This window comes from Cynocephalus volans, chromosome 14 (genome assembly GCF_027409185.1).
Source record: "Cynocephalus volans isolate mCynVol1 chromosome 14, mCynVol1.pri, whole genome shotgun sequence".
In the NCBI taxonomy this organism is placed as follows: Eukaryota; Metazoa; Chordata; class Mammalia; order Dermoptera; family Cynocephalidae; genus Cynocephalus; species Cynocephalus volans.
Genome location: NC_084473.1, coordinates 83,890,008 through 83,917,632, shown reverse-complemented (window position 1 = coordinate 83,917,632; position 27,625 = coordinate 83,890,008). Strand labels below are relative to the sequence as shown.

General features: G+C 40.1%; 2 pseudogenes and 1 gene segment (V, D, J or C); 1 reads left to right on the top strand and 2 right to left on the bottom strand.

Annotated features, from left to right (window-relative positions):
- Positions 1 to 252: 252 nt before the first annotated feature.
- On the bottom strand, positions 253 to 811 carry LOC134362587 (immunoglobulin kappa variable 4-1-like). The segment is given in 2 exon segments: positions 253 to 587; positions 763 to 811. Coding segments are annotated over 2 exon segments (384 nt in total).
- Positions 812 to 12,025: 11,214 nt separating this feature from the next.
- Positions 12,026 to 12,616, top strand: LOC134363115 (large ribosomal subunit protein uL16-like; annotated as a pseudogene).
- A 4,324-nt stretch (positions 12,617 to 16,940) lies between these two features.
- LOC134362586 (immunoglobulin kappa variable 2-28-like) lies at positions 16,941 to 26,961 on the bottom strand (annotated as a pseudogene).
- Positions 26,962 to 27,625: the final 664 nt, after the last annotated feature.

The following is a 27,625-nucleotide window of genomic DNA, read 5'->3' as shown; positions in this document are numbered from 1 at the left end:
TAATTTAAAAGAACCATCATTTTATCAAAATTGAATATCTAGCATCAGAGCGATGCTTTACACAAGAGGATTAAAGAATACATCTAGGCCCTATATTCTCTTCTCTAGCCCTGAAAACCTTCCCATTGAATGAGTCAGAATACACAGTCCCTCAGGCAGATAGAGGAAGTGTGCAAATCTAATACCCTCTGGCAAGGAAGCAGCAGGTGCTTTAGACTCTCTGACAGGCAGACCAACAGAGGAGGTTTGTGTTCAAGGCTGAAGCACTGTGGGAGGACTGCTATAATACTGCTGACAGTAATAAACTGCCACATCTTCAGCCTGGAGGCTGCTGATGGTGAGAGTGAAATCAGTCCCAGACCCACTGCCACTGAATCGATCAGGGACCCCAGATACCCGGGAGGATGCCCAGTAGATGAGTAGCTTTGGAGCCTGTCCTGGTTTCTGTTGGTACCAGGCTAAGAGGTATTTATTGTTGTAACTGTATAAAAGACTCTGGCTAGATTTGCAGCTGATGATGACCCTCTCTCCTACAGACACAGCCAGGGTATCTGGAGACTGGGTCATCACAATGTCCCCACAGGCACCTGCAGTTAAAAAATTGACAGTTACCACACATTTCATCACTAACATATTAATAACTATATCTAAAAATGTAGGTTTTCTTCTTTATCATAAATAATCTGTTTTAGATAATTTTTTAATTCTGCATGTGAATATTTTTTTAATTTTATAAAGATATAACTCATCTCATTTTCTCACCTGATACCCAGAGCACCAGAAAGATGAGAAGTTGGGGCTGTGGCACCATCTCGCTGCATTCACTTGTCTAATACACTCGCTCCCCATCTCCAGGGAAACCCCATTTATAGAGCTCTGAGCAGGCAGCCTGGTGTCTGAGGAGCTAATGCAAAGCATCAGAGAGTATGAAAGCAAATGCACCTGTGCGGTGAGTTGTGGAGACAAACACTGGAAAAAGGAGGCAAAAATACCATTTCCCCAGGAAATGAGATTGTATGCCTGCAAAATAACCACAAAACAGCTTAAGACTATAATTTTCAAGTTCAACAATATCTACAAAGGGAAAATATTTTTATATCAACTGTATTTTTTTCAAACACTCAACTAGAAAACATGAATTAATTTTGTAATAGAATACTTGTGTAGGTGAGCGTATAACTTCAAAACATAACTAAATTTATAAATATGATGTCAGTACATGGGAATGCATTCCTGTCACTGGATAAAAAGAGGACATAGTGCACAAATTTGTATCTCTCTCAGAATATCTTCTGAATTTTAAATACATATTTTAAGTTTCTCTTAGACAGTAACAAGGCACCTCGATACATCCCAACCAGACCTCTGGTATTTCCTTTATCACAAGCAGTAACTCAGAAGATGAGTCACTGGATACTTATGAATCACCCTTGTCACTTATATTTAGTTGAACCAGTTTCTCTTACAACATCTCAAGTCTTTCTAGATCCCTCTGTGAACAGGCCTAAGCTGTCACAGCTCCTCCTAAGGGTAACAGGTGAGATAGCTTCAGCTCCTGGGCTCTGTAGAGCAACTCTTTATTTATTTATACACACAATCAAAAATATTTATAGAATAACACACACAATAGTATCTAGACATAGGACCATAAGTTACGAACAAATCAAGCAAATCCCGATCTCACAGAGTTTTTATTTGTGGGAGGGGCAGAGGAGGAGGGGACAGAAAACAAACAATACTTCTGTTGTCACTCCTACCCTGATCAATCTGAGATTCCCTCAAATGCCTCCGGTGGTCTTGACCTACCTCACATTATGGTTTCAAAATGGTAATACATGCTACAGTTCTACCTCATTACCACCTTGTTTTGTCTGCTCTTGGATGAAGTTACATTTACGTGTGCAGGCATTCTTACAAATATTAACTTAATTTAACTTTCTGCTCCCTAATGTTGATGCTTTTCCTGCTTCAATGCAACAGAACTTCCTCACATCGTGACAGAAGCCTCAGAAATCTCAGATAGTCATGAATGACAAGACGATAGAACAGGCTATATGATAGGTTGAGATGGGGGACAGGAATGTCCTGCTTGAGGAGGGGACACTTGAATTCATGCCTGAAAAGAGGAAGGAGTTGTTTGTACAAAGCTTAGGGAAGTGGCTTTCAGAAAATGCACTGTGTCTGTGTATTAGTCATGGTTCTCCAGAGAGACAGAACCAGTGGAATTGGTATATAGATATATTAGAGGGGATTTATTAGGGGAATTTTTCTCACAATGGCAAAGGCTGAGAAGTCCCATGAGAGGCCATGTCCAACTGGATGCTGGTAAGGTGGCTCAGTCCAACTTTGATGGCCTCAGAACAAGGGAATGTGATGGTGTAATTCTCACTCTGAGGCCAAAGTCTTGAAATCCTGGAGGTGCCACTAGATTAAGTCTTGGAACCCAAAGGCTGAAGAGTCTTCAGTTCTGTTCTCCACAGACAGGAGAGAAGAGTGTATCCCAACTCCAGTGGATAGAGAGGGTGATTCACCTTTTCCTTTGTTTTTCTTCTCTCTGGGCCCCCAGTAGACTGGATGGTGTGCACCCATACTGAGGGCAGATCTTTCCCACCCAGTCCACTCAGCCATACATAGTAATCTCTTCTGAAAGCACCCTCACAGACACACCCAAAAATAATGCTTTACCAGATTTCTAGGCATTCTTTAATCTAGACAAGTTGACTCCTAAAATTAATCATCCCAGAGATTAATTATGGGAGAAGAATCAGCACTGTGGAGGAATCAGTGTGTGGAGGCAGACGTAGACATGACACCCAGGAGATCACAAGGGTCTGGCAGAGAGCTTGAGTTTTGCATTAACTGCAAATGAGAGCCCATGAGACAAGTGTGAGAATTAGTTCATGTTTCTACCAAATACTCTCTAGGGCATGTTATTGTTCCTGGCACCACAAGGAAGAGGAAAGTATAAAAGCCATTGTCATTACTGTTACAGCTGGGATATTTACTCTTTTCTCCTGTCCTTATGTGAAGTCATACAATGATATTAAAAAGTTAAATGTTTAAATACTATCCAATTGCAAAGATCCAACTGGGCCCAATGAGTATTTGGTAAATGATAAACAAGCATATTGTGATAGAAAGACAATTCCAAGTTGACCCCAAAGATCACTGGCCCCTGGTCTCAACACAACTTCTTCTAGATATTTAATCAAACAGTAATTTAGTTTTTTCTGTAAAGGGATTTTGCAGATGTAAAGAAATAAATAGACCTTAAAAGTTAGAGATTATCTGAGTTTAATAAATCTAATTACAGGAGCCCTAAATTCTGGGTCTTGAGTCACAGGGAAATCATAAAGATTCACAGTGTGAAAAGGATTTAATATGGGGGAGAACCTCTGATGCTGGCTTTAGATATGGAAGGAATCACATGGAAAAAAAATAAGGGTGGCCTTCAGTAGCTGTGAAACAGCAGCCAGCGGGAAATGAGGACTTCAGCCGTACAACTGCAGGAAACTGATTCTGCCATAATCACCTGAGCTTGGAAGAAGACCCCCCAACTGACAGAAAGGAATGCAGCCTGCCTGACTCTTCAATTTTAGCCTCATACGACCCTGAGCAGAGAACCCAGACACATCAGGCTTGGACTTCTAAGCTATTGTCCTTTAACCTAATGAGCTGCTAAGTTGGTAGTAATTGTTTACTCACCTTTGGAAAACTAATAGAGTTATGAATGTACCACATGTTAATATGAGGGTCAGAAATCTAGATAGAAGATATTATCTTCCCATTTAGCTCATTGCCAAGATGATGCTGAAGTCTTGGACTTGGAATGCAGTATAGGCGATCTCTGCCCTTTTCCTACCACAGACATTCACCTAATATGTGTCTACACCCACACAATCAAATCTGTATATTGCTCTATGAAAATTCAGTTTAGAAAACCTTGGAGGGCAGAGCAAGATGGCCTACTGGAGTTGTCTGGTATTCATCCCCCTTGCCCAGAAAAAGAAATCAAAACAAAAATCAAACAAGTACATTTTGACTGGAATGACTGAAGAAGTACACTGCAGAGCACCAGAGAGATGAAATCCTTATGGAGCACAGAAGACAGGGTTGGCCCCGTAGAGAGCAGAGCAAGAGCAAGGCACAGCCTTTGCCTCACTGCTGGGACCTGCTCAGTCAGGTGGAGAAATGGTAGGTTGGAAAAACCCCAGCTGTTTCCACTGCCACCACAAACACCAGCAATCTCTGCCACAGGACAGTCCCCCAGTTCTCACAGGCCTCAAACTCATATGAGAGTAGCTGGAAGTTTGTGCAGCTACATGGCCTTGTAGTAGAAGCCCAAGTAGAGGAATCCTCCCTACTGACCTAAGTGGCTGTGGCACAGCACCATCCTTAAAGTGAAACCAGCTAGAGCACATCCTGCCAGGAAGGGGTGGTAGTGAAGAAAGTTGACCCTCTCCATCCTGAGGCCCCATCTACATTCTACCACATTCACATGAGATCTTGCAGGACCACAATCCAAGCTGCCTGGAGACTAGGCCAGACAGACAGACAAGGACCCCAGTGCCTAAACCCACACAGCACCAATTCCCTCTAAGACAAGCAGACAGATCTGCTTGGCAGGGAAGTTGCCAGTAAGCTGAGGTCTGCCACATTCATGTACACCCATCCTACATAATCCAAGGGTCCACTGAACCAACGGGTGCCTGCAACAGCAGACAGCCAGCCCAGTGGTAGCTCTGCTTCACACTGTGGACATCCACAGAGCTGCTGCAGCCCACTGTGCTGGTGTACACCTGCTCACTGACCAACTGCAGATCAGGATGGGGCTTTGCTTTCTCACAGCATGCCTCTATAGAGCTGCCTGGCCTGGCTTCACCCTTACAGCCTTGCTCCAAGCTTAAAAGCTGATCCAGTAAACCTGATCCAACACTCCTGCCAGGCTCTCTTGCTGCAGGATAGGGCTACTCCTTGCTGGACAGAAAACCAGGCAGTAACCTTGCTTCTCACTTGTATAGTGAGCTGCTACAGAGTTACTGGATTTTGCTACACCCTTGAAGGAATGCTCCAGGCTTGACTACAGATCCAGCAGCCCTCCACGGAGCTGCCAGCCCCTGCTGCACCAGTGCACACCTGCTGCCTGCTTGACAGAGGATTGATTAGTAGTTCCACATCCTCAGGAAAGCCTTCACAGAGAAACATGTCTCAGCTGTGCCCACACACACCAGCCCCTGTCCAGACAGTGGCATCCAATCTTTGATATGACATTGCAGAAACAGTTGACCCACAACCCTTTACCAAGGCTTACTTGTTTCCAGCCCAAATGCTCATTAGGCTGCACACCACCCCCTGTGAAACTTCAGAGCTATGCACTCATGCCTAGCCTGATATCTGGTCAGGCAGCAACTCTGAGCCTCAGAGAGACCACCTAAAAGCCAGTTGACTTATGGTGCTCACACATGCCTGGCAAAGCAACCAGCCCAGAGTCTCCAACTGTATTAGTCCATTTATGTTGCTTATAACAAAATACACTGAACTGGATGATTTATAAAGAAAATGAAATTTATCTGCTTACAATTTCTGAGACTGGCAAGTCCAAAGTCCATCTGGTGGTGGCAACAATGATCCAGAGGGTCTCACATTGCAAGATCGTGGAAGCAGAGAGAGCCAAGAGAGAGCAAGACAAACGCTCCTCCTCTTTTAAAGCTCTCAGAACGATGCCCCGGATCACCATTTTTAATCCATTCACTACTGCATGATCCTACAATCCAATCACCTCTTAAAGGCTCCACCTTTCAATTACCATAATAGGATTTCCCACTTTCTTAACAGTCACAGTAGGGGCTAAGTCTGTAATACATAAAACTGGAGGGACACAATTAAGTTTCAGTGAGTTTTCAAGGGACAGAATTCAATCCACTATGCCATCCCAGCAAATACTGTCTGTATTGGCACAAATTCTCGCAGACATGACTGAGAAGGATTACAAAGAAAATGTACAGAAACTATGCTGCATAGTCCATCCAGAACCAAAGCCAACACAACAACTTCAGGACTCACTTATAGGAAAAAGTCATTTGTACATAATCCACTCCATAAAATTGGGAAAAGCAACTCTCAATTGGATGCACAGATATCAACAAAGGGACACAAGAAACAAGAAGAAGCAAGTAAAGATAGTGACCCCAAAGGAACACAAAAATTCTCCAGTAACAGTTGCCAAAAAAAGGATAGTTATGAAATGGTTATAAAGGAATTCCAAATAATGATCTGAAGGAAACTCAATGAGATACACAAGCATACAGACAAACAATTCAATGAAATCAGGAAACCAATTCATGATCTGAATAAGAAATTTGACACAAAGATAGATGTCATAAAAAGGACCAAACAGAAAACTTGGCCCTAAAGAATTCAATGAATGAAATAAAATATACAATTGAGAGCTTCAACAACAGATTAGATCAAGAAGGAGAGAAATTCTGAACTTGAAGAGAGATTTTTCAAATAGCCAAGTCAGAGGGAAAAAAAGAAAAATAATAAAAAAGAATCAGGAAAGCCTACAAGACATATGAGATACCATTAATCAAATAAATTTTCGAATAATAGATGATCCAGAGGGAGAAGAGATGGAAAAAGGCATAGAAACCTTATTTAATGAAATAATAGCTGAAAACTTCCCAAGTATTGGGAGAGATATGAACATTCAGATTTGGGTAGCTCAAAGGTGCCTGATGAGACTCAACTCAAGAAGATACTCTTCAAGGCACATCAAATCAAATTGTCAAAAGTCAAAGAGAAGGAAAATATTTTAAAAGCTGCAAGAGAAAAGCATCAAGTCACATAAAAGGGAATCCCCATTAGACTATCAGCAGATTTCTCAACAGAAACCAGGAGAGAATGGGATGATATATTCACAGTGCTGAAAGAAAAAACTATCAGCCTAGAATACTTTATTGAGCAATGTTATCCTTCAGAAGTGAGGGAGAAACAAAGACCTTTTCGGACAAGCAGAAGCTGAGGAAATTCGTCACTACTATGCCATCTTTATGAGCAATACTTAAGGGAGTGCAACAACTGAAAATAAAAAGACAATAATTGCTATCATGAAAACATTAAAAAGTACAAAACTCAACAGATATGGTAAATTCATAATTCAGACTCAGAATATTCCCAGACGTAACTATACTCTGTAAATCCTTCAATCCCCTAGTATAAAGCTTTAAAGTTAAAATGGCCAAAAAAAAAAAAAAAGAAAAGAAAAGAAACCAATAGCTACAACTAAAGGCTAAGGAATACACAATAGATATGAATGTAAATGAAGGCAACAAAAATATTATTTGTGGGGGCAGGGGAAGTCTGGAGTATTTTTATGTGATCAAATTTATGTTGCAATCAGTTTATGATAGTTTATTATACCTACATGACTCTTTACATTAAGCCCAAGGTAACCACAAAATATAAATATTTTTTTCTATATACATATAATATATATTGTGCCATAAATATATATATATATGTATTTCTGCTATATGTATACAGCAGAAATGGAAATGAAAAAGAAAACAAAAACAGCTAAGTTTCACAGTAAACCACCAGTCCACAGAGATAAATAACAAGGGAGAAAGAAAGAAAAAAAATCTAACGATCTACAAAACAACCAGAAAACAACTAAGAAATGATAAGTCCTCACATATCAGTAGCAACCTTAAATATAAATGGATTAAACTCTCCAATTAAAAGATATAGAGTGGCTGAATGGATAAAAAAAACAAGACCCGACATATTCTGCGTACAAGAGCACCTAACTTTTAAAGATAAACATAGACTGAAAGTGAAAGGCTGGAAAAAGCTATGCAATGCAAATGGAAACCAAAAGCAAATGAAAGTAGCTACACTTCTATCAGATAAAATAGATTTTAAATCAAAAAGTGTAAAAAGGAACCCAGAAGGTCATTTTATAATGATAAAGGGATCAATTGAACAACCAAATATGCCAACTGTAAGCATATATGCACCCAACACTGGACCACCCAGATGTATAAAGCAACATAATTAGGGGAGAGGTTGATTGCAATTCAGTAATAGTAGGGTACTTCATAGCCCCACTTTCAACAATAGACAGATCATCTTGACAGAAAATAAACAAATAAATACCCGACAAACTACACCACAGGCCAAATGAAGCTTACAGGAATTTACAGAACATTTCATCCAATGGCATCAGAATACACATTCTTCTCAAGTGCACATGGAATATTCTCCATAATAGATAAGATATTATGCCATAAGACAAGAATTAGAACATCTATGAATATTGAAATCATATCATGTATCTTTCTCAACCACAATGGTGTGAAACTAGAAATCGTAACAAGAGGATTTTTGGAAAAATCATTAATACATAAAAATTAAACATGTTCTTTTTTTTTTCTTCCAAATTTTATTTTATTTTGTCAATATACACTGTGGTTGATTATTGTGGCCAATTACCAAAACCTCCCTCCCGCCTCCCTCTCCCAAGTCCCTCCCAACAATGTCCTTTCTGTTTGTTTGTCGTATCAACTTGAAGGAATTGTAATTGCTATGTCTTCTTCCCTCTACTCCCCACCCCGGTTTTTTTGTGTATTTATTTATTTATTTTTAGCTCCCACAAATAAGTGAGAACATATGATATTTCTCTTTCTATGCCTGACTTGTTTCACTTAATATAATTCTCTCTAGGACCATGCATGTCATTGCAAATGGCAGTATTTCATTCTTTTTTATAGCAGAGTAGTATTCCATTGTGTAGATATACCACATTTTCCATATCCACTCATCTGATGATGGACATTTGGGCTGGTTCCAACTCTTAGCTATTGTAAAGAGTGCTGCAATGAACATTGGGGAGCAGGTATACCTTTGACTTGATGATTTCCATTCCTCTGGGTATATTCCCAGCAGTGGGATACCTGGGTCATATGGTAGATCTATCTGTAATTGTTTGAGGAACCACCACACCATTTTCCATAGAGGCTGCACCATTTTGCAGTCCCACCAACAATGTATGAGTTTCTTTTTCTCTGAAACCTCGCCAGCATTTATCGTTCAGAGTCTTTTGGATTTTAGCCATCCTAACTGGGGTGAGATGGTATCTCAGTGTGGTTTTGATTTGCATTTCCCGAATGCTGAGTGATGTTGAGCATTTTTTATATGTCTGTTGGCCATTCATATATCTTCCTTTGAGAAATGCCGATTTGGCTCTTTGCCCATTTTTTAATTGTGTTGCTTGTTTTTTTCTTGTAACGTTGTTTGAGTTCCTTGTATATTCTGGATATTAATCCTTTGTCCAATGTATATTTTGCAAATATTTTCTCCCACTCTGTTGGTTGTCTTTTAACTCTGTTAATTGTTTCTTTTGCTGTGCAGAAGCTTTTTAGTTTGATATAATCCCATTTGTTTATTTTTCCTTTGGTTGCCCGTGCTTTTGGGGTCATATTCATGAAGTTGTGTCCAGTCCTACTTCTTGAAGTGTTTCTCCTATGTTTTCTTTAAGAAGTTTTATTGTTTCAGGGTGTATATTTAATTCTTTAATCCATTTTGAGTTGATTTTAGTATATGGTGAGAGGTATGGGTCTAGTTTCATTCTCCTACATATTGATATCCAGTTATCCCAGCACCATTTGCTGAAGAGGCAGTCTTTCCCCCGTGTATAGGCTTGGTGCCTTTGTCAAAGATAAGATGGCTGTAGGTGTGTGGGTTGATTTCTGGATTCTCTGTTCTATTCCATTGATTAGTGTGTCTGTTTTGATGCCAGTACCATGCTGTTTTGGTTATTATAGCTTTGTAGTATAGTTTAAAGTCAGGTAGTATTATGCCTCCAGCTTTATTTTCTTTTGCTCAGCATTGCTTGTGCTATGTGTGGTCTTTTGTTATTCCATATAAATGTCTATATAGTTTTTTCCATTTCTGAGAAAAATATCATTGGAATTTTGGGGGGGATTGCATTCAATTTGTATATCACCTTGGGTAGTGTAGACATTTTCACAATGTTGATTCTTCCAATCCAAGAGCATGGGATATCTTGCTGTCTTCTTGTATCCTCTCTAATTTCTCTCAGCAGTGGTTTGTAGTTCTCATTATAGAGATTTTTCACATCCTTGGTTAATTCAATTCCTAAGTATTTTATTTTTTTGGGTGGCTTTTGTAAATAGGCAAGCTTTCTTGATTTCTCTTTCTGCTTGTTCACTATTGGAGAATAGAAATGCTACTGATTTTTGTGTGTTGATTTTGTGTCCTGCTACTTCGCTGAAATCATTTATCAACTGCAAGAGTTTTTTTGTAGAGGCTTTAGGCTGTTTGATATATAGGATCATGCCATCTGCAAAGAGGAACAGCTTGACTTCATCTTTTCCAATCTGGATGTCCTTTATTTCCTTCTCTTCTCTGATTGCTCTGGCTAGTACTTCCAACACTATGTTGAATAGGAGTGGTGAGAGTGGGCATCCTTGTCTAGGTCCTGTTCTAAAAGGAAAAGCTTTCAGCTTTTCCCCATTCAGGATGATATTGGCAGTGGGTTTATCATATATGGTTTTAATTATGTTGAGATGCTTTCCATCTATACCTAACTTATAGAGGGTCTTTGTCATGAATGAATGTTGAATTTTATCAAATGCTTTTTCAGCATCTGTAGAGATGACCATATGGTCCATGTGTTTGATTTTATTAATATGGTGTATCACATTTATTGATTTGCATATGCTGAAACATGTTCTTTAACAACAATGAGACAATGAAGAAATTAGAAGGAAAACTAAAAAATATCTTGAGACAAATGAAAATGAAACACAGCATACCAAAGCATATGTAATATAGTAAAAGCAGTTCAAAAGGAAACTTTATAGCAGTAAATATCTACATCAGAAAAGAAGAAAGATCTCAAATAAATAGCATAATGTTACTCCTCAAGAAACAAGAAAAAGAATAACAAACAAAGCACAAAGTTAGTAGAGGAAGAAAATTAAAAAGACCAGAGCAGAAATAAATGAATAGAGACTAAAACAACAATGCAAAAGATCAATGAAACTAATTGCTTTTGAAAGCTACTTCTGCATTTTAGGTATTTGCTATAGCAACACTCCACTTCCTAGTACCAAAATCTGTATCAGTTTCCTAGGGCTGCTGTAACAAAATATCACAAAATAAATGGATTAGAACAATGGATACTTATTGTTTCCTAAGTCTGGAGCCTGGAAGTCTAAAATCAAGATTTCAGCAGGGCCGTACTCCTTCTGACAGCTCTAGGGGAACTTCCTTCATTGCCTCTTCTATGTCCTGAAGTGTGCTGAAGAACTTTGGTGTTTGCGGCTTACAGATGCATCACTCTAGTCACGTGGCCATTTACACTCTGTGTATTCTTATGTTGTCTTCCCTCCATGTATGTTTATATCTGTGCCCAAATTTCCATTTTTATATAATGGCACTAGCCATACAGGATTCAGATCCACTCAATTGACTTCATTTTAACTTGATTATTAAGTTACTAGGGGTTAGGATATAAATGTATCTTTGGGGGAGAGGGAGACACAATTCAACACATAACACCATCCAAAGAGCTCTAGCTATAGAAAGCTGAGGAGCTCTAGAAAAGGCTCACAAATTCATCTAGCCATGTCTAAATTTTCTTATGAAAAAAGTAGGGAACATTTTAAATCATAGACTATATATCCCTTTAAGAATTACGTGAAGTAATCCTTACTTACAGATTAATATCTGAAACTTTTCTAAATCATAAATAACTGTAAACTATTGTTACAGCAATTTCAATTATTATGTTTCACAAGTAGCAAGTTAAGAAAAAAGGATTGGCTCAGAATGAAGTAGTCTGGGTACCATCTACATTTAAGTAGATTCTGTCCCTGTTTTTTAGAGAAGAGAGCTTCCTCAGACCTTTCCCCAAGACTACCAGGCCCCCAAAAAGAGTCAGATGTAATGGATGTGTCTTTCTCTTTGTCACACCACCGATGATCCTGGTATTGCCATGGGTCACTCCCCTTCCTGCCAGTATTACCAGTATTGTAAGGACAAACCACACCCAAAGTCTCACTTTTGCCAAAACATCCCTAAAGCCAAGATCCACATCTTTGATTTTGGGTGAGTGAAGACAAAAGTAGATGCATTTGCACTCTGTGCCCACATGTGTCAAATGAGTAGAAGCAGTTCTCCTCTGAAGCCCTGGAAGTTGACCATATTTGTGCCAACAATTACGTGGTAAAAAGTTGTGGGAAACATGGCTCTCGTGTTCAAGCTCGGCTCCACTTCTTCCACATTATCTGCATCAATATGTTGTCCTGCACTGGAACTGACAGGATGCAGACTGGTATTCATGGTGCTTTTGGAAAGCACCAGGGCACAGAAGCAGGGTTCACAATGGTCACATCATCATGTCTATCCACACTAAGCTGCAGAGCAAAGAGCATGGGATTAGGCCCTATGCAGGACTAAGTTCAAGTTCCCTCACCATCAGTAGACCCACATCTCAAAGAAGTGGGGCTTTGCCAAGTTTAATGTAGATGAATTTGAAGACATGGTGGCTGAGAAGCAGCTCATCCCATATGGTTGTGGGTTATAAATACATCCCCAACCATGGCCCCTGAACAAGCAGAGGGCCCTACCCTCGTGAGGGCTCCACTGTGCTGCACCTCCCTTACACATTTCCAACAAATTATCCTACTTCTTGTCCAAAAGGAAAAACAAAAGAAGTAAGGGATGTTTATGAAAGAAAAGGCAGGTGTGTGTGGTCGTTCGACACTTTACCCCTGGTCTTTGAATGATTAAAGGGTCAGGGAACATCACGTCTCTGATATGGGTCCCACTTCTTCCCCTCCAGGCTCATGAGTCAGGTTCTGTAGGCAGAAGGGTGTCAACATGAGCCAAAGGTATCCAGGAGGTCCCTTTTTTGTTTACTTTTACAGCTATCCAAGAACACCGAAGAATTCCACGTTTGTCTTCACAGAGGTGTTCTCCAGCAGAAATAGGCACAGGAGAACAGCTTTTGCTTGGCAAAGAAAGGTAAATAACTCAATTCCTACCCTCCTTTACAAATAAATTTTAAAAGGATGATGGCCATTGTTTTCTTATCCCCTTAAGATGTGACATGCAATATCCTTAAGATGAGTGAGAATCCCACAGTCACACATTCTGTTTCCTCAAAGTGTCTAAAACAAAGTACCCACAGCACCAAATGATGGAAGACAGAGGGGTCTGCAGAGTCACCACCCCAGGGAACAGATGGAGAGAATAAGATCTCTGCCTGGGCAGGAGAAGCCATTCAGGGCCCTTCTCTCAATTCCAGAAGGAAGCAGGGGCACTGCCCACCCCTGCCCTGCCCCCAGGTAACTCATCCCTGGCCCTCCCACCAGCTCATCTCTACACAGCAAAGGAACACAAGACCCTCAGCAAGTCCCACACAAGCAGTTCTGCTGCCATGACCTTTGAATGGGGAAAGGTCCCATGGCCCACTCAGAGCACTTTTTTTCTATTCACCCTGGCCACCCGTCACTGGCCCTCTGTCTCCGCACTGTAGCTATTCTCCATGGTGGTGGAGTACTTTTGCTGTATTGCGCTGCCTGGACACCTCTACATATGATCCACTTCTTGGCTCTGTGAGCACCTCCTCAAGGACCAGCTCTCAAATTTGCCCAAATCCCCATATCCCACACTTCCATCACTGTGAGAATAGCTCAGCCATACCCATGTTCCCGTGGGCGCCAAGTGGTTGTTTCTCTTTGACACAGAACAGAGAAGATTTCTAGGGGCCACATGGTCATAAGCAAGGGAAGGCAATGAATAACGTCCTCACATAACAAAAGTAGCTGGGAAACACCACTTGTGGCCCAGAGACTGGAGGAGGAAGCCCCTGGGAAATGACAGGCAGCTAGCACATTGTCCTGGGTTGGGAACAGCACGGGACTTGCAGACAGTGTCAAACACACCCTGCAGTGCCTCTAGATCCTGGTCACCCTGCAGACCAGGCTTTCCCCCAACAAAAAAAGCTGCTGCCTTTTTCCAGGCTCAAGGAAGCTGCAGAGTTATGTAGCATCAACCTCCAGCTTTCTTCAGACCTAGGAGACCTAGGGTCCAGGAAGAGCCCAGACCACAGCAGCCTGCACCAGAGGTGCCAAACTGGCCAATGCAGCACTGGCCACTAGGCATCACTTTTAGGCAAATTTTAGTAAAATTATTATATGTAGAAAATACATTTTATTTTATATTTGTGTTGTTTGAGGTTTTATGGACAAGTTTAATAGTTTAATTTATGCTTTTTAAATTAAGTTTTTAAATGCATATAGTAACCCAGAGAAAGTAAGTGAATGTGAAGTTAAAGAAAAGGAGCAGAAAAAGAGGGTGTAGACATACTGTCATGTTATTCCTTTAACATTTTCAGCAAAAGGAATAAGCTTTTGATAACTGTGTTACATTCTAATTATTTTTTAACATGAGTGTAGGAGCATGCTTTTCATTTTAATTCACATTTCTGTTAATTAAAATTTCCCTGTGGGTGTAGTGATCTAATTGGAACTACAAAGAGAAATAAAGTATCCTATAAAGTTAGAAAAAAGAGCTTTCTCTCTTTAGTTTTTTAACCATTATTCAGAAATGAGTTCTTGATACTGAGTTTCAAGTAAAAAATGTATGGCATACATTGCTTGGTTTATTAAACTTTATAAATTGGTATAATTTTTATTAGAATTCAGGTAGATGTTCTGTATTTTATTGGACCCATTAGTTTATTTAAGTTTCCTAATAGAAATTAAGTGTCAGATGACAGTTCAAACAAAATCTCTAGTTCATGTTCTAACAGCAGCATTGAGCAAACACTACTTATTTTATATTAATTCTTAACTTTATAAGTTAAAGTTGGTATTTCCATTCACCACACACTATGAGTTCTCAATCCCTTTATGAAAGTTAGATGGGAAAAAAAAGTGTTTTATAAATAAGCAAAAGGGCCTAGTATTTGCTATATCTTTCCTATAAGAGTAACACTTTTTATTTATTTTAAATTTAGTTCTTTATAATTCTAAGTATATATTCTAAGTCATTCCTCTATACATTAAATTGTTCGACTTCATCCAGTGCTCAAGGTGGATTTTAGGCAAAGCGGGCTGTGAAGGGAAGAGAGAAAAAAAAAACACAAAGTTGGGCACAGAGCTCTAACATTCCCTGAAACATTTAGCAATAAATACAATGATTGTAAAGTTGGGCTTTTTTTTTCCTGCTAATATATTTTAGGGTGGTTCTTATGTGTTGTGAACTTCACAGTCCTCTGTTCATTCACTAACCATTAGTGACTTCTAACAAGTGGGGCAAGAACTCATCAAACCTTTACCTTTGTAGAAACCAAGCAAATTTGTATTTTTTTTAATTGTTTATTTTTTCTCCTTAAAGATATTTTTTCTGACATGCCATTTATTCGTTCAATAGTATGTCCTAACCAGTTCTATTACAAGAACATAAGCTATAAAAAAATGTTCAATTCTTTAAATTTTAGAAATTTGGACATAGTTATATGGCCTATACTTTAATTTATACATTTTTCACTCCATAAACTTTTGCCAACTGTATTTAAAATTTCATCATCAATATTTTCTAACTTCTTGACAGCTGGAATTAAAGGGTCAGTGTGTGTGATTATGTGTGTCTGTGTGTGCACAATTCTTCCCTAAGCTGTGGGACAAGCCCAATGTCAGCTTTTCACAAACTATTTAGCTTTGCTCAAGCATACTTGGATTTGACCTTAGTCACTGTAGTAGTTTTTACTTTAGGTTTCAACGTGGACACTAAGTAGACCCTGTCTTCATTTTGTCCATATTTCCAGGAGGGGGAGCCACAAACACACATCTGTCCAATCAAGAGCCACCAGCAGAAGTGCTGACAACCCCTGTGAAAGTAGGAACAAGAGAAACAAATCTCTGAGCTCCTAATCCATTTTGCATCCTGGAACTTCTCCGGGGTCTCTGACCATTTCTATGAAAATACGTCTAAGCACATTTTGTCCTCAAGTCTGCCTATGGAGGTCGATGATGCTTCCAACTTTTTATCACTTTTATTTTAACTTACAAATTGTAATTGTACATACTTATGGGCCACAATCTGATATTTTGATACGTATATGTTGTATAATAATTGGTCAGGGTGGTTAATTTATCAACAAACTTATGCATTTACCATTTCTTTGTGGCAAAAACATTCAAAAGGCTCTCCTCTAGAACAAAGGGTTTTACACCAAAATTAGTGATCTTCCATGTCAGCATGGACCACTGAAATGGATCAAGTAAACAAAAATTTAGGAAAGACTTGGAAACATGAATAAATATAGTGTGGAGGATTTTTTTTAAGTGTGTGAAGGTGGCAGGGAAACTAAACACTTAAAGTATAATCAGAGGTCAGGGCAAAATGGGGAGCCCCTTGGTTTCCAGCCCCTATAAAATACTCAGGATTTGACAGTGCTGAAGAGCAAGTAGGTGGATTCCCAGACTTAAACTGAAATTCTGAATGCTTTAGAACTGTATGTCCTCTGGAACCAAACTGAGGAGGTCAATTGTAGCAGGCTTATAACTAAACAATCAGCACCTTGAATATTTTATCAAGATGCTGGGCATGTAGTTGAACATCAACACTTCCTCCAGATTCAGTGTTTTTTGAAGTTATGGTCCTTTCCTTTGCAGAGGGGCATGGGGGAGATTTTGAGAAAGGAGAAAGGCATAATTTAATATTTTGACGCCAGAGGGAATGAATTCTTGTTTAGAATGGGTACATATATTGATAAACCCAAGTCAATCCTCTCTGTCCAAACAAGCGTAGAGACACTATGTTGGGGTTCCCAGGTAAGGAGTCACATCTGAGTGAGTTGAGCCTCAGTGAGCTTCCTCTGGGGAGGTTTTTGCTTAGACCTAGAGCACTGTGGGTGGAAGCTCCTTACCCTGCTGACAGTAATAGTTTGCAGTATCATCAGCCTCCACAGGATGAATTGTGAGGGTGAAGTCAGTCCCAGACCCACTGCCATGAACCTTGGTGGGAATCCAGATCCTTGATTAGATGATGCATATATCAGTGTTTAGGGGGTTGTCCTGGTTTCTGCTGATACCAGTTCATAGCACTGGAATGAAGCAATCTAACACTGACACTCTGGCTGGCCCTGCAGAAAGAGATAGTGGCCCTCTCTCCTGGAGACACGGCCAAGGTGGCTGAAGACCAGGTCAGTACAATGTTCCCAATGCAGACTGCAATGATATACACACATAATAAACTGTAAAATATCTACTGAGACCATTCCCATGTAGGCCCAGTGCATTGGTGATGCTTGTCACCACAGTCACGGGCAACACTGTGACTAACCAGAAAATAAAAGATAACTGGGTCATTTAAAACCTGCAACAAATGCCTTAGTTCCAGTAACCAAGAACCCAGAGACACAGGAAGCAATGATGTCCACAATGGGTTTGCACAATGTCTCTCTGCAGCTCCTCATCTTGAACCCAGAGCAGCAGGGGAGCCCCTGACCCCATCTCTGAGAGCTGAGCTAGAGGCTGCTCCTCAGGGGCCCTGACAAGCTGCCCATAAGGATGTGTTGAGCAGCCTGGGTCATTGTCTAATAACTCAACATGCAAATTAATTCAGAAAAGCTTGAGTTGGTGCTCAAAAGTGACACCTGCTCTTAATTCACCTGGTGGGAGTCAGGGTTAGTAAAAAAGGTCCTAGGGCATCTCAAGCATATCCCAAGGGATTTTGTAACCTGTTACACTGATCTTCACCTCCTAATCTGTCTGAGATGCCATGTCAGGGAGTGTACTTGGGCTGCCATGCCATAAAGGTGTAAGCTATTTCAGGAATGCTTCTGATCCCTTAAATTGAAATTTCATATCATCTCAAATAACAATGCATTACAGCCCGAAATTGTTGTCAGAAATGGAAAGCAGTAGGTTTACAAAAGTGTGAAACAGGGTAGATTACTCAGATTGGGAGAGGGAGTTAGCCTACTGAGGAAATGGCCTTTAAATTAAGTCTATAAATGTCATCAGGAGCTGGAAAGAATGTGGGAGGTGAACATGGAACTTTGATGAAACCTGGGAACCTGAATTAATCAATGAACTGGCCTCCATGTGGATAAGGCAGCTCCATCTGCTCAGTCCTGAAAACAAATGCTGTGTCCACCAGAGGCACTCACAGGAAGAGGAGTTCATTCCACTGGGACCAACCAGTGTCCAGCTCTCAGTTGATCAATTTTCTTGTCACTGAAGACTAGAGCTGAGGAACACTACATTCACCTTCAGCAAGATATGGTGTCTCAAAGATACGTTTATTTTAGACTATAACATAAATAGAATAATTTTCATTTTAAAATATCACTTGGAAGTTAAAAGAGTACAAGGAATAAACTGAAAACAACCTGGTAAGTTATTCTATTTAATACACTCCTAGACAAATATTTGAATCAGCCTTTACAATTTTTTTAAATATTATACCCTAGGAAATTGAAGTGCTGTTAAATGTAAAAGAGTAATTAATGGATTTATTGCCATATGCTTTTCTCTTGTATATTTTTAATTCTACATGATATTACTTTTACTCCATAAACAAAATCTTTGGCCGCATCTCTAAAGAGAGAAAATAATCATTAACTCTAAAGACAGCAAAAGAGCTAGTGACAGCTCTCACTGGCACCAACAGCAGTCAGGACTGGATCCAGGATTCCTGCCAATCAGCGTTCAGCTCAGAGCTCCCAATTCTGCTTGTGGGCACAGGACTAGAAGTTCTTACGTGATCTACGCTCTAATTATCAACAATGTGGAGGCTGGAGATGTTGTGCTTCACTGGTCTCTGTGAAGCCATCCCCAATTCCTCACAGAATCACAACCCTGAATGCAAATTAAAGGCCATCTGCACAGTGAGACTCCTTTGTGCCAATTGTTTCCCTTCTCCTTAAATCCTGCATTGCAGACAATGACAGGAGCATGTTTGAGTGAAGATTGTGTAAGATGCGAGGTCACATGTCCCATCTTGCAGCTGTTTGTCTGACAGAGAGGTCTTTGACCCTGATCCCCTCACACAGCATTAGTTATGACCCAAGGGGCTGGGGGAAGCTCCGAGCAGCTCTTCACTCAAGTTACGTGGCCTTCCCCTTCCACACTAACTCAGGGCAAGAGCTGCTCAAGTGTTTGGAAGATAGAATAATGCATGATGACTCACACTTCAGGTGATGTATGTGAGATAACCTACAAAAATTCAAAAAGAGCAAGGAGACTGGTTTATCCAGAATCTACTTCCGCATATAGATTTGTAGGTTGTTTACTAAGTGAGAAAGACATGTAAAGTATCACGTGGAATGCTGTCAGTACAACTAACAGTGCTGGTGAAAGGATGAATTTTAGGGTTGGTTGTGTCAATATCTGAAAGTAAGATTAAATAGTTTCCATTTCATTGCTCTGTCATTTTCAGCCTATTCATTTAATAGCCACCTTCATGATTAGAAAGTGGTTGCCAGCAACAGGGGCAACATGTGACTTTCTGCAGAGCCAGAAAGAGAGAGATGCCATCCTTTCCCTGAAGTATGGAATAAATTTATTAAGTGCTTTCTTTCAGTCCTATTATCATCCCACAACAACAACAACAATGATGGCCCACATTCTGATTTTTGTTAATAATCAGAATCCACCAGTGGAGTTCAAGATTGTGTCAGCTTCCTCTGAATCCAAAGAAATGGGTGGGGATCAAAAGCCTAAAATATTGAGATGTTTAAGAATAAAAAAGCAATATGCATTCAAGCCACTTTCCACACAATAATGGTTAGACACTAATGTTAGTGATCCACGTGGTAAGACGTGTGTTACTGGCTCCTCCTCCTGGAGACATAGTCAAAATGAAGACAAGGTCAGCTCAATGTCCGAGTTGGAGCCTAAAGTAAAAACTATACAGTGATTAAGGGCAAATGTACGTGTGCCTGGAAAAAGCTAAATGGCTTGTGAAAAGCAGACAGTAGGGATGGTTCTCACTCTGAGTGACAAGCAGCCAAGGGAAGAACTGTGCACACACACACACAGACAGCACACACATTCACACACAAACATGCTCCAATTCCATCTGTGAATTAGTTATAAAGTACTAATGATGAAGCATTAAATTCAGTTGGCAAAAGTTAATCGAGTGGAGCTTCTAGTTTCCAGTTCTGCACGCAGAAGCTTGGAAGTTACCACTCCCTCTTAACTGGTAGAAATCTAAACAAATAGAAAAATCAACAGCTCCTTTTGATCCTTAATAGAAGTAATATCACAGGGTATAGTGGATTAAATCATGTACCCCAAAACTCATTTAAGCTTAAATTGTGTCTCCCAAGTTTTAAGTATTAGAAACTTAGCCCCCACTGTGACTGTTAAGAGAGTGGGAAGTCCTATTATGGCAGTTGAAAGATGGAGCCTTGAGGAGGTGATTGGATTGTAAGACTGTGCGGTAGAGAATGGATTAAAAATGGTGGTCAGGGGTGTGGTTCTAAGGGCTTTAAAGGAAAAGGAGAGTGTCTTTCTCCGCTCTGCTCTCTCGGCTTCCATCATCTTGCAAAGTGAGACCCCTGGGTCACTGTCACCACCACCAGATGGACTTTGACTTCCCAGCCTCAGGAACTATGAACAAGAAATTTTGTTTTTCTTTATAAATCACCCAGTTTCAGGTATTTTGTTATAAGAAACAGAATTGAACTAATTACACAGGACAAACCATTCCCTTCAGAATTGGAGAGACAGACAGGCTGATACAGAGAAACACAGGATACTGGAAAGGAAACCCCCGTGGGAACCAGAGCACGGGTAGGATAACCTGAATTGTATGGATGAATTGCTGGAGACAAGGTGTGAGAGCAAGCTGTTCTTCACAGCAAAGCCTGCCCTCAGGAGAAACCATTTACCCGAGTCTAACCTGCTAGGGTTTTATCAGAGCCTATATGAAACTATCTTGGTGAATACATGTCTTTATACATTTGTCCAGAGGTACAACATAAGAGTGAACCCTAATGTAAACGATGGATGTTGGGTCATAAAAATCACCCAGTGTGGGTTCGCCAATTGTAACAGATGTACTACACTATCGGAGGATATTGATAATGGGAAAAGTTATGCATGTGTGGGAACAGGGCATGTGTGGGATATCTCTGTACCTTCTCTCGATTTTGCCATGTACTTAAAACTGCTCTTAAAAAGATAAGTCTTTTTAAAAAGGCAGATAGGGCATAAAGAAAAATTTCTGCAAAGGGAAATCTAACTCATTACGTAGAAATTAACCTTAAAAACATATCATGAAACAGGTTTTGATTTTCATTCTTCCCTTTGAGAGCAAGATTTATCAATAACCTTGAAGGAATCAGATTTGGTAACAAACTCATACAGCACTGATGTGTAGAATAAAATGTTATTTATTCATTTAAAATTAGAGCATTGCATCAGTACTTAACCATGACACTCCATTTCCCAGTAACAGAGTACATGGAAACCAATTGCAGTACAGTTTTATGGATAGACAGTGGAACAGAAAAAGGACATAAGTAAAAAAATTGTTGAAATCCTAATGAAGCCCAAGTGGAGTTAACATTAATATACTAATGTTAATATCTAGGTTTTGATTAATGTACATTGATATGCACAATATTAAAATTGGGGGAATTAGCCCACAATCAGGCATGCCGCCACCACCACCACAGGACCCGCCCAGGGACCTGAGCCATGGAGCCGGGGGAGGACCCCTCCTCTAGCAACCAGTCAAGGAGCATGACAAAAATCACAATAGTAGTGGACGACCTGAACACCCCTTTCTCAGCATTGGACAGATCATCTAAGCAATAAATCAACAGAGTAAATGTTAATCTTTCAGAAGAAGAGAATGAATCTAGGGTTATTGGACGTGGGAGGGGGGACAGAGAGGGGGATGGGGGATATTGGATAAGGAGCATAAAGAATAAGTACGATCTGTAATAATGAATGTACTAATAATATTGATTTTATCAATGTACATTATACTCAGGTGGTGGTAGTCCAGGTTGAACTCCAAAAATATGTATAATCAATTATGCTTCAATAAACAGAATAGATAAAGTGAGAAAAAATTGGGGTAACTGTGTCTTTTCAACTTTTGTACCATCCTTGCAAATTTGTACTCTATCTTTGCAACAATTATGTAAATCAAAAATTATTCCATAATAAAAATTTATCTCAAAATAATTCATGGAAAATGCATTAGTAAAGGTGACTGAAGGTTAATAGGACCAAGTCACCTCTGACCAAGGTGAGCTAAAATAATTCTCCCCTAAACTGGAGATTCAGTAGCTGGACACTACTTGCAAAATGTGCTTCTTTGACACCTGATTTTCCTCAACTCTTAGGACCCTCCAGTCCAAACTCTCCTCTTTTATATCAGCGGCCTTCGAACAAGACATGTGTACCCCTAGGTAGACACAAAGATTTTCCCAGGAGTTCATGGGCATGAATTGCTTTAAGGGAATTAATTTCTAGGTCTTCATGTTCTGCTTAAACTCTTTTCTAAAATGTATCCTCTCAGGAACTTCCAGTTATCCAGGTGGCTCTCTTCCACCCACCTCCCAGTTCACAAACACCCTTCTCCACTTTAGCAAGAGAAAGGCATTCCTCTCAGCATCAGTCATCTTCCCGTGGACCATGGGCATTCCCTTGGGATCCAAAAACACTGCAGCACCCACCAAAGGGAATTTTCACACCTCACACCAGGGTCAATGTTAAGAAAGTGAATGACTCCAGAGTCTGGGCAACAATTACTTTAGCATGTACTGGGGTGTCTACTGTTTTCCATTCAACAAAACTACAGAAAGAGCTAATTGAATAATCAGCCATGTTATTCAAATATGCAATAATAAATTTTTTTTTAATTGCAATAATAAAATGTCAAAACTGAATCATTGATGGAGTTCCCACTGTTTAATTTCTTGTATTCCTACCTTGTTTTCAATGTCTTTCTGTTTGCAAAGTTATTTTTTAGTGATTAACTAGAAACTTCAAAAGCTGGAGTTTGGGCACTTAAATAAATAATTAAAGGTTTTCAATTGTTTTTGAATAATATTCAGTCAAAACCAAAAGATTTGTTTACAGAAACTTAATTGCCATTGTAGGGCATGTAGGTTGATTTGTGTACTTCTTCAAAGGCTCCAAATTTTCTGAATATCAGATGATAATTGGCAGCAAAGAGAAAAGAAGTGTGTGAATTCTTTTGTATTTGTTCAACTACAACAATTATAAAGGTCACTATTCAGTTACTCTGTGTGCACATATGAGTGTGCATGTGTGTATGAAGGGGCATGAGTGCATAAGTGTGTATATACATGTATTACACAATGCGTATGTGTATGTATGTACGCATATATATATATATTTAATTTTTACCTCTAAAACTCCTCTATCATTTAGTAGAATATCACAGATTGCCTGTGTATAGTTATGACCACATGTATACCACAATCAGTTCCAAGTAAATTTATATACCTTAGATTTCTTTATTTTATAATAAAAATTATTAAACCAAACAGTCCACTTTACCAAATTTATATTTTCACCATCACAAAAATAAGTAAATATTTAACTTCTTAACTAAATTTTTAATAGTATTAACAATAGTGTCAGATATTTCACTTCCAGCAGAATAATTTCAAAAATCTTTTCAAGTACTAAAAATAGAATAAGAAAAATTAACCCATTGTCGGAATTGAAAGATTTCCTATCTGAACCATGTGAGGTTACTAATAAAAAGAAGCATCAATGAACTGTTTTCAAGTGTATTCTTCTGCTAATTGAGCCAAAACATAAAACTTATAGGTTTTCCAGTCAAATCAGTATGGAAAAACACGGAATCAAAGCTAAGAAAAATTAACTTAGAAGATCCATATGTTGTCTCAATGAAATGTCATGCATTGGAGACGTATCTTCCACAAGAGGGATTAAAGAACACATAGAGCCACTTATTCTCCCCGAGCCCTGATAACCTTCCCATAAATAAGTCAGGACACACGGCCTCTCAGGCAGATAGAGGATGTGTGCAAATCCAGAACTGTGTGGGGAGCAAGGTACTAGAGAGACACAAAGATGAAGTTTGTGTTCAAGGCTAAAGCACTGTGGAACGAACTGTATAATACTGTTGACTGATAAACTGCCATATCTTCAGCCTTGATGGTGAGAATGAAATCTGTTCTAGACCAACAGCTGCTGAATCATTCAGGGACTCCAGGTGCCAAGAGGACGCCCAGTAGATGAGCAGCTTAGGAGCCTGTTCTGGTTTCTTCTGGTGCCAGGCTAAGTAGTTCTTATTGACAGAGCTGGATAAAAGACTGGCTGCACTTGCAACTGACGGTGAACCTCTGTCCTGCAGACACAGCCAGGGAGCCTGGAGACTGTTCATCACAACGTCCCCACGGGGACCTGCAGTTGGGAATGGACAGTAATCATACACATGCGCACACACACACACACACACACACATACTTTATCATATACATATTAAAATATGTTATTACAAAGTGCTTTCTAACGGTATTAAATATCAGCACGTAATTGGGTCCATATTGGAAATAGATTGAAGGATTCCTGTACAACACATAAGGAGATTGAAAGTTGCCACTCCATCTAACAAGTAAAAAGCTGAACAAACTGAAAAATCAACAACTCTTTTTGGATCTGTCATGGAAGTAAGGGCACAGGCAAACCACTGCCTCCAAAATTGGAGAGACAGACAGCAGGTACAGAGAATCACGATGACCAGAGCAGGAAAACACAAGCAAGAACCTAAGTGGAAATGAGCAGTGGGGTAGAAAACCCTGAACTGTAATTGTCAAAATGCTGGAGGCTCAGGGTGGAAAACTGAGAGTTAAAAACTCCATGGGGACCCAGGTATGGGGAAGACCGCCACACTTCTGTGAGCTTTACTCCCAGGAGCTCTAGCAGGTTTTCAGAGAGAAAAACCCCTTCATGATTGGTCAGAAGGAGGGGAAAGAAATTGTTTTGAAATAAGCCAAAGCATTCTGTTCTTCTTAACAAGGACTCCCCTCGGGAGAAACTATTTAATAAGAGCCTAACATTTTTTATTGGAGCCTAACTAAATTGGTGGAAGAGAAATACCCAGTTCCAGACCCCTGTATGCTCTGTTTGTGTGTGTGCTTATATATAAGTGAAACGAATGACAGCAATGATACAAGGGACAGGAGAGAAAAATTCTGCTTTTGTTGCCTGACATATTGGTGTCACATCTACAAAATTACTGCCAAGGCCAGTATCGAGGAACTCTCTCCCCACGTTTTCTTCTAGGAGTTTTACGGCTTCAGGTCTTAGTGTTAAGTCTTTAATTCACTTTGAGTTGATATTTGTATATGGTGTGAAATAAACATCCAATCTCATTATTTTGCATGTGGCTATCCAGTTTTTCTAATACCGTTTATTGAAGAAATTGTCTTTACTCCAGTGTGTATTTTTGCTGCCCTTGTAAAAAATTAGTGGACCATACATGCTTGGATTTATCTCTGAATTCTGTATTCCAGTGGCCTATGTCTGTTTTTATGTCAGTAATACTATAGTTTTCATTATTTATATGTTTGTAATATAATTTGAAATCAGGAATTTTGATGCCTCCAAAATCTTGTGTCTGCCTCATAGTGGAGAGGCAAAGAAAAGTGCAACTGGGAAGGTGGAGTAGGTGAGAGACAGTGTCTTAATAAAACCAAATGTTAAGCTGGTGCATGTATACTTGCACCCACTTAATCATATAAAACTAAAAAATGTATTAGCTCTGTGTTGCCATGAATCAGCATGTTACGCTGAGTGAAATGAATTGATCAATGTACACAGGTAAGGAGGATAAGCATGAGCTATAATTCTCCTCTACCGTCCATTCTTTCTGGTTATTAAAACCCATTCATTCTGCTGTCGGTTCTGCTGTGCCAATGCTGTTGTGGCTAACAAGCCTACTATATAGTGCCTGAGGTGTAGCCAAGGCACTCATGGTCCAGAGCCCTCACTGCAAACTCTTCACATAAGTTCTTCAACATCTTCTTCCAGAGACTCAGAGAATCTGCTCTGTTGCAACAGATTGACAACACATTCAGGCAGATGGGCAACCCCAAACAGGGAGGTTTGTTCTCAGGGCTGTACCATTGTGGGAGGAAAGTATGTACCTTGCATGCAGTAATAAATTCCAAGATCCTCAACTCCACCTTGCTGACTTTCACTGTGAATTTTGTCTCCGCCCTGCTATCACTGAACATGTCTGGGATCCCTGAGGGTTGGATGGAAACCCCATAGATCCAGAGCGATGGAGCCTGACCTGGCTTTGCAGACACCAGTGCAAATACGTATATCCATTACTACATAGGAGGCTTTGACCAGACCTACAGGAGATGGAGGCTGGCTCTCCAGGGATGACAGGCAGGGAGAGTGGAGTCTGGGCCAACACAGTGTCCCCACAGGATCCTAGAGTAATGAAAGAGAAGTGCAATGTTGTGTACAAACATGAGATATTTTCGTGATTTTTCTTTATTGATTATTTTAGTCTAAATGTTTTTTGTTTTGGTTTTGATTCATACCCCTAAAATATCCAATTTCAAAAAAGAATAGAGATTTGCAAGGCACAAAGGAACCTCTAAAAGTCACCTAAACCATCCCCCTCTTTCTGTGGCATAGTCTTCCCCAGAGCAGAGGTCTTTGTTCCTTCTGGAATCTTCCTCACTCTCACAAATCTAAACATCACATGCCCCATCCTGGAGGATGAGACGTGCACATCTCACACATGGACAGAACACACATGGGAAGCAGTTGGGCTCCAGAGCTCAGCCTCCCACCCCATTCTCCTCCCTCATCTTCTTCTGCCCTTACCAGGGATCCAGAGCATCAGCAGCCCCAGGACCTGAGCAGGGAACCTCATTTTCTGAGGTTGAACTGAGGAGTCTCGAAAAGTCAAGGCAAGGTTAGAGCTGAGCTTTTATCTCAGACTTGCAGGGAAAGGTCCTCCTGAGGGGACAGTATGCAAATCCCCTGCTGGGTGCAGCAGTGTGGAAAGAGCCAGTGGGAGAGTGGGGGCCTATCCTGTGAGCAAAGTAACATTAAATGTCTTCTATATATGGATGAACATCAATAGAGATGAAGTTCATGCCACCTGAAGTAGTGGGGAAAAGCATCTCACTGTGAAGGTCTGTGTCTGTGGGGAGGACACAGTGGACATGTCTCTGCCCCTCTAAGAAAATATCAGGCTTCTGGTCAAGATGGCAAAATAGACAGTCCCCAGCATCACTCTCTCCCACAAATCAACAAATTTACAGCTATAAAAAAGCAACAACAACAAGCTGGTGCTACTAGAGCTGAGGGGAAGAGGAGGAGAGATCTATGGAGTACATGAAGGCAAAAGAAGTCACGAAGAAAGAAAGAAAAATCTCCTCTGACGATTTTGTGCCATGGCCACTTTAAGGCTGGAGCTGCTGAGTACATGGAGCAGGAACCAGCAAAAGCCACAGCTGTGCCCTTCAGATGGAGTTGTGTGGAGGCAGCAGGAGAGAAGAGGGCCTTGGTGGCCCCCAGACCAGCAAGACCAT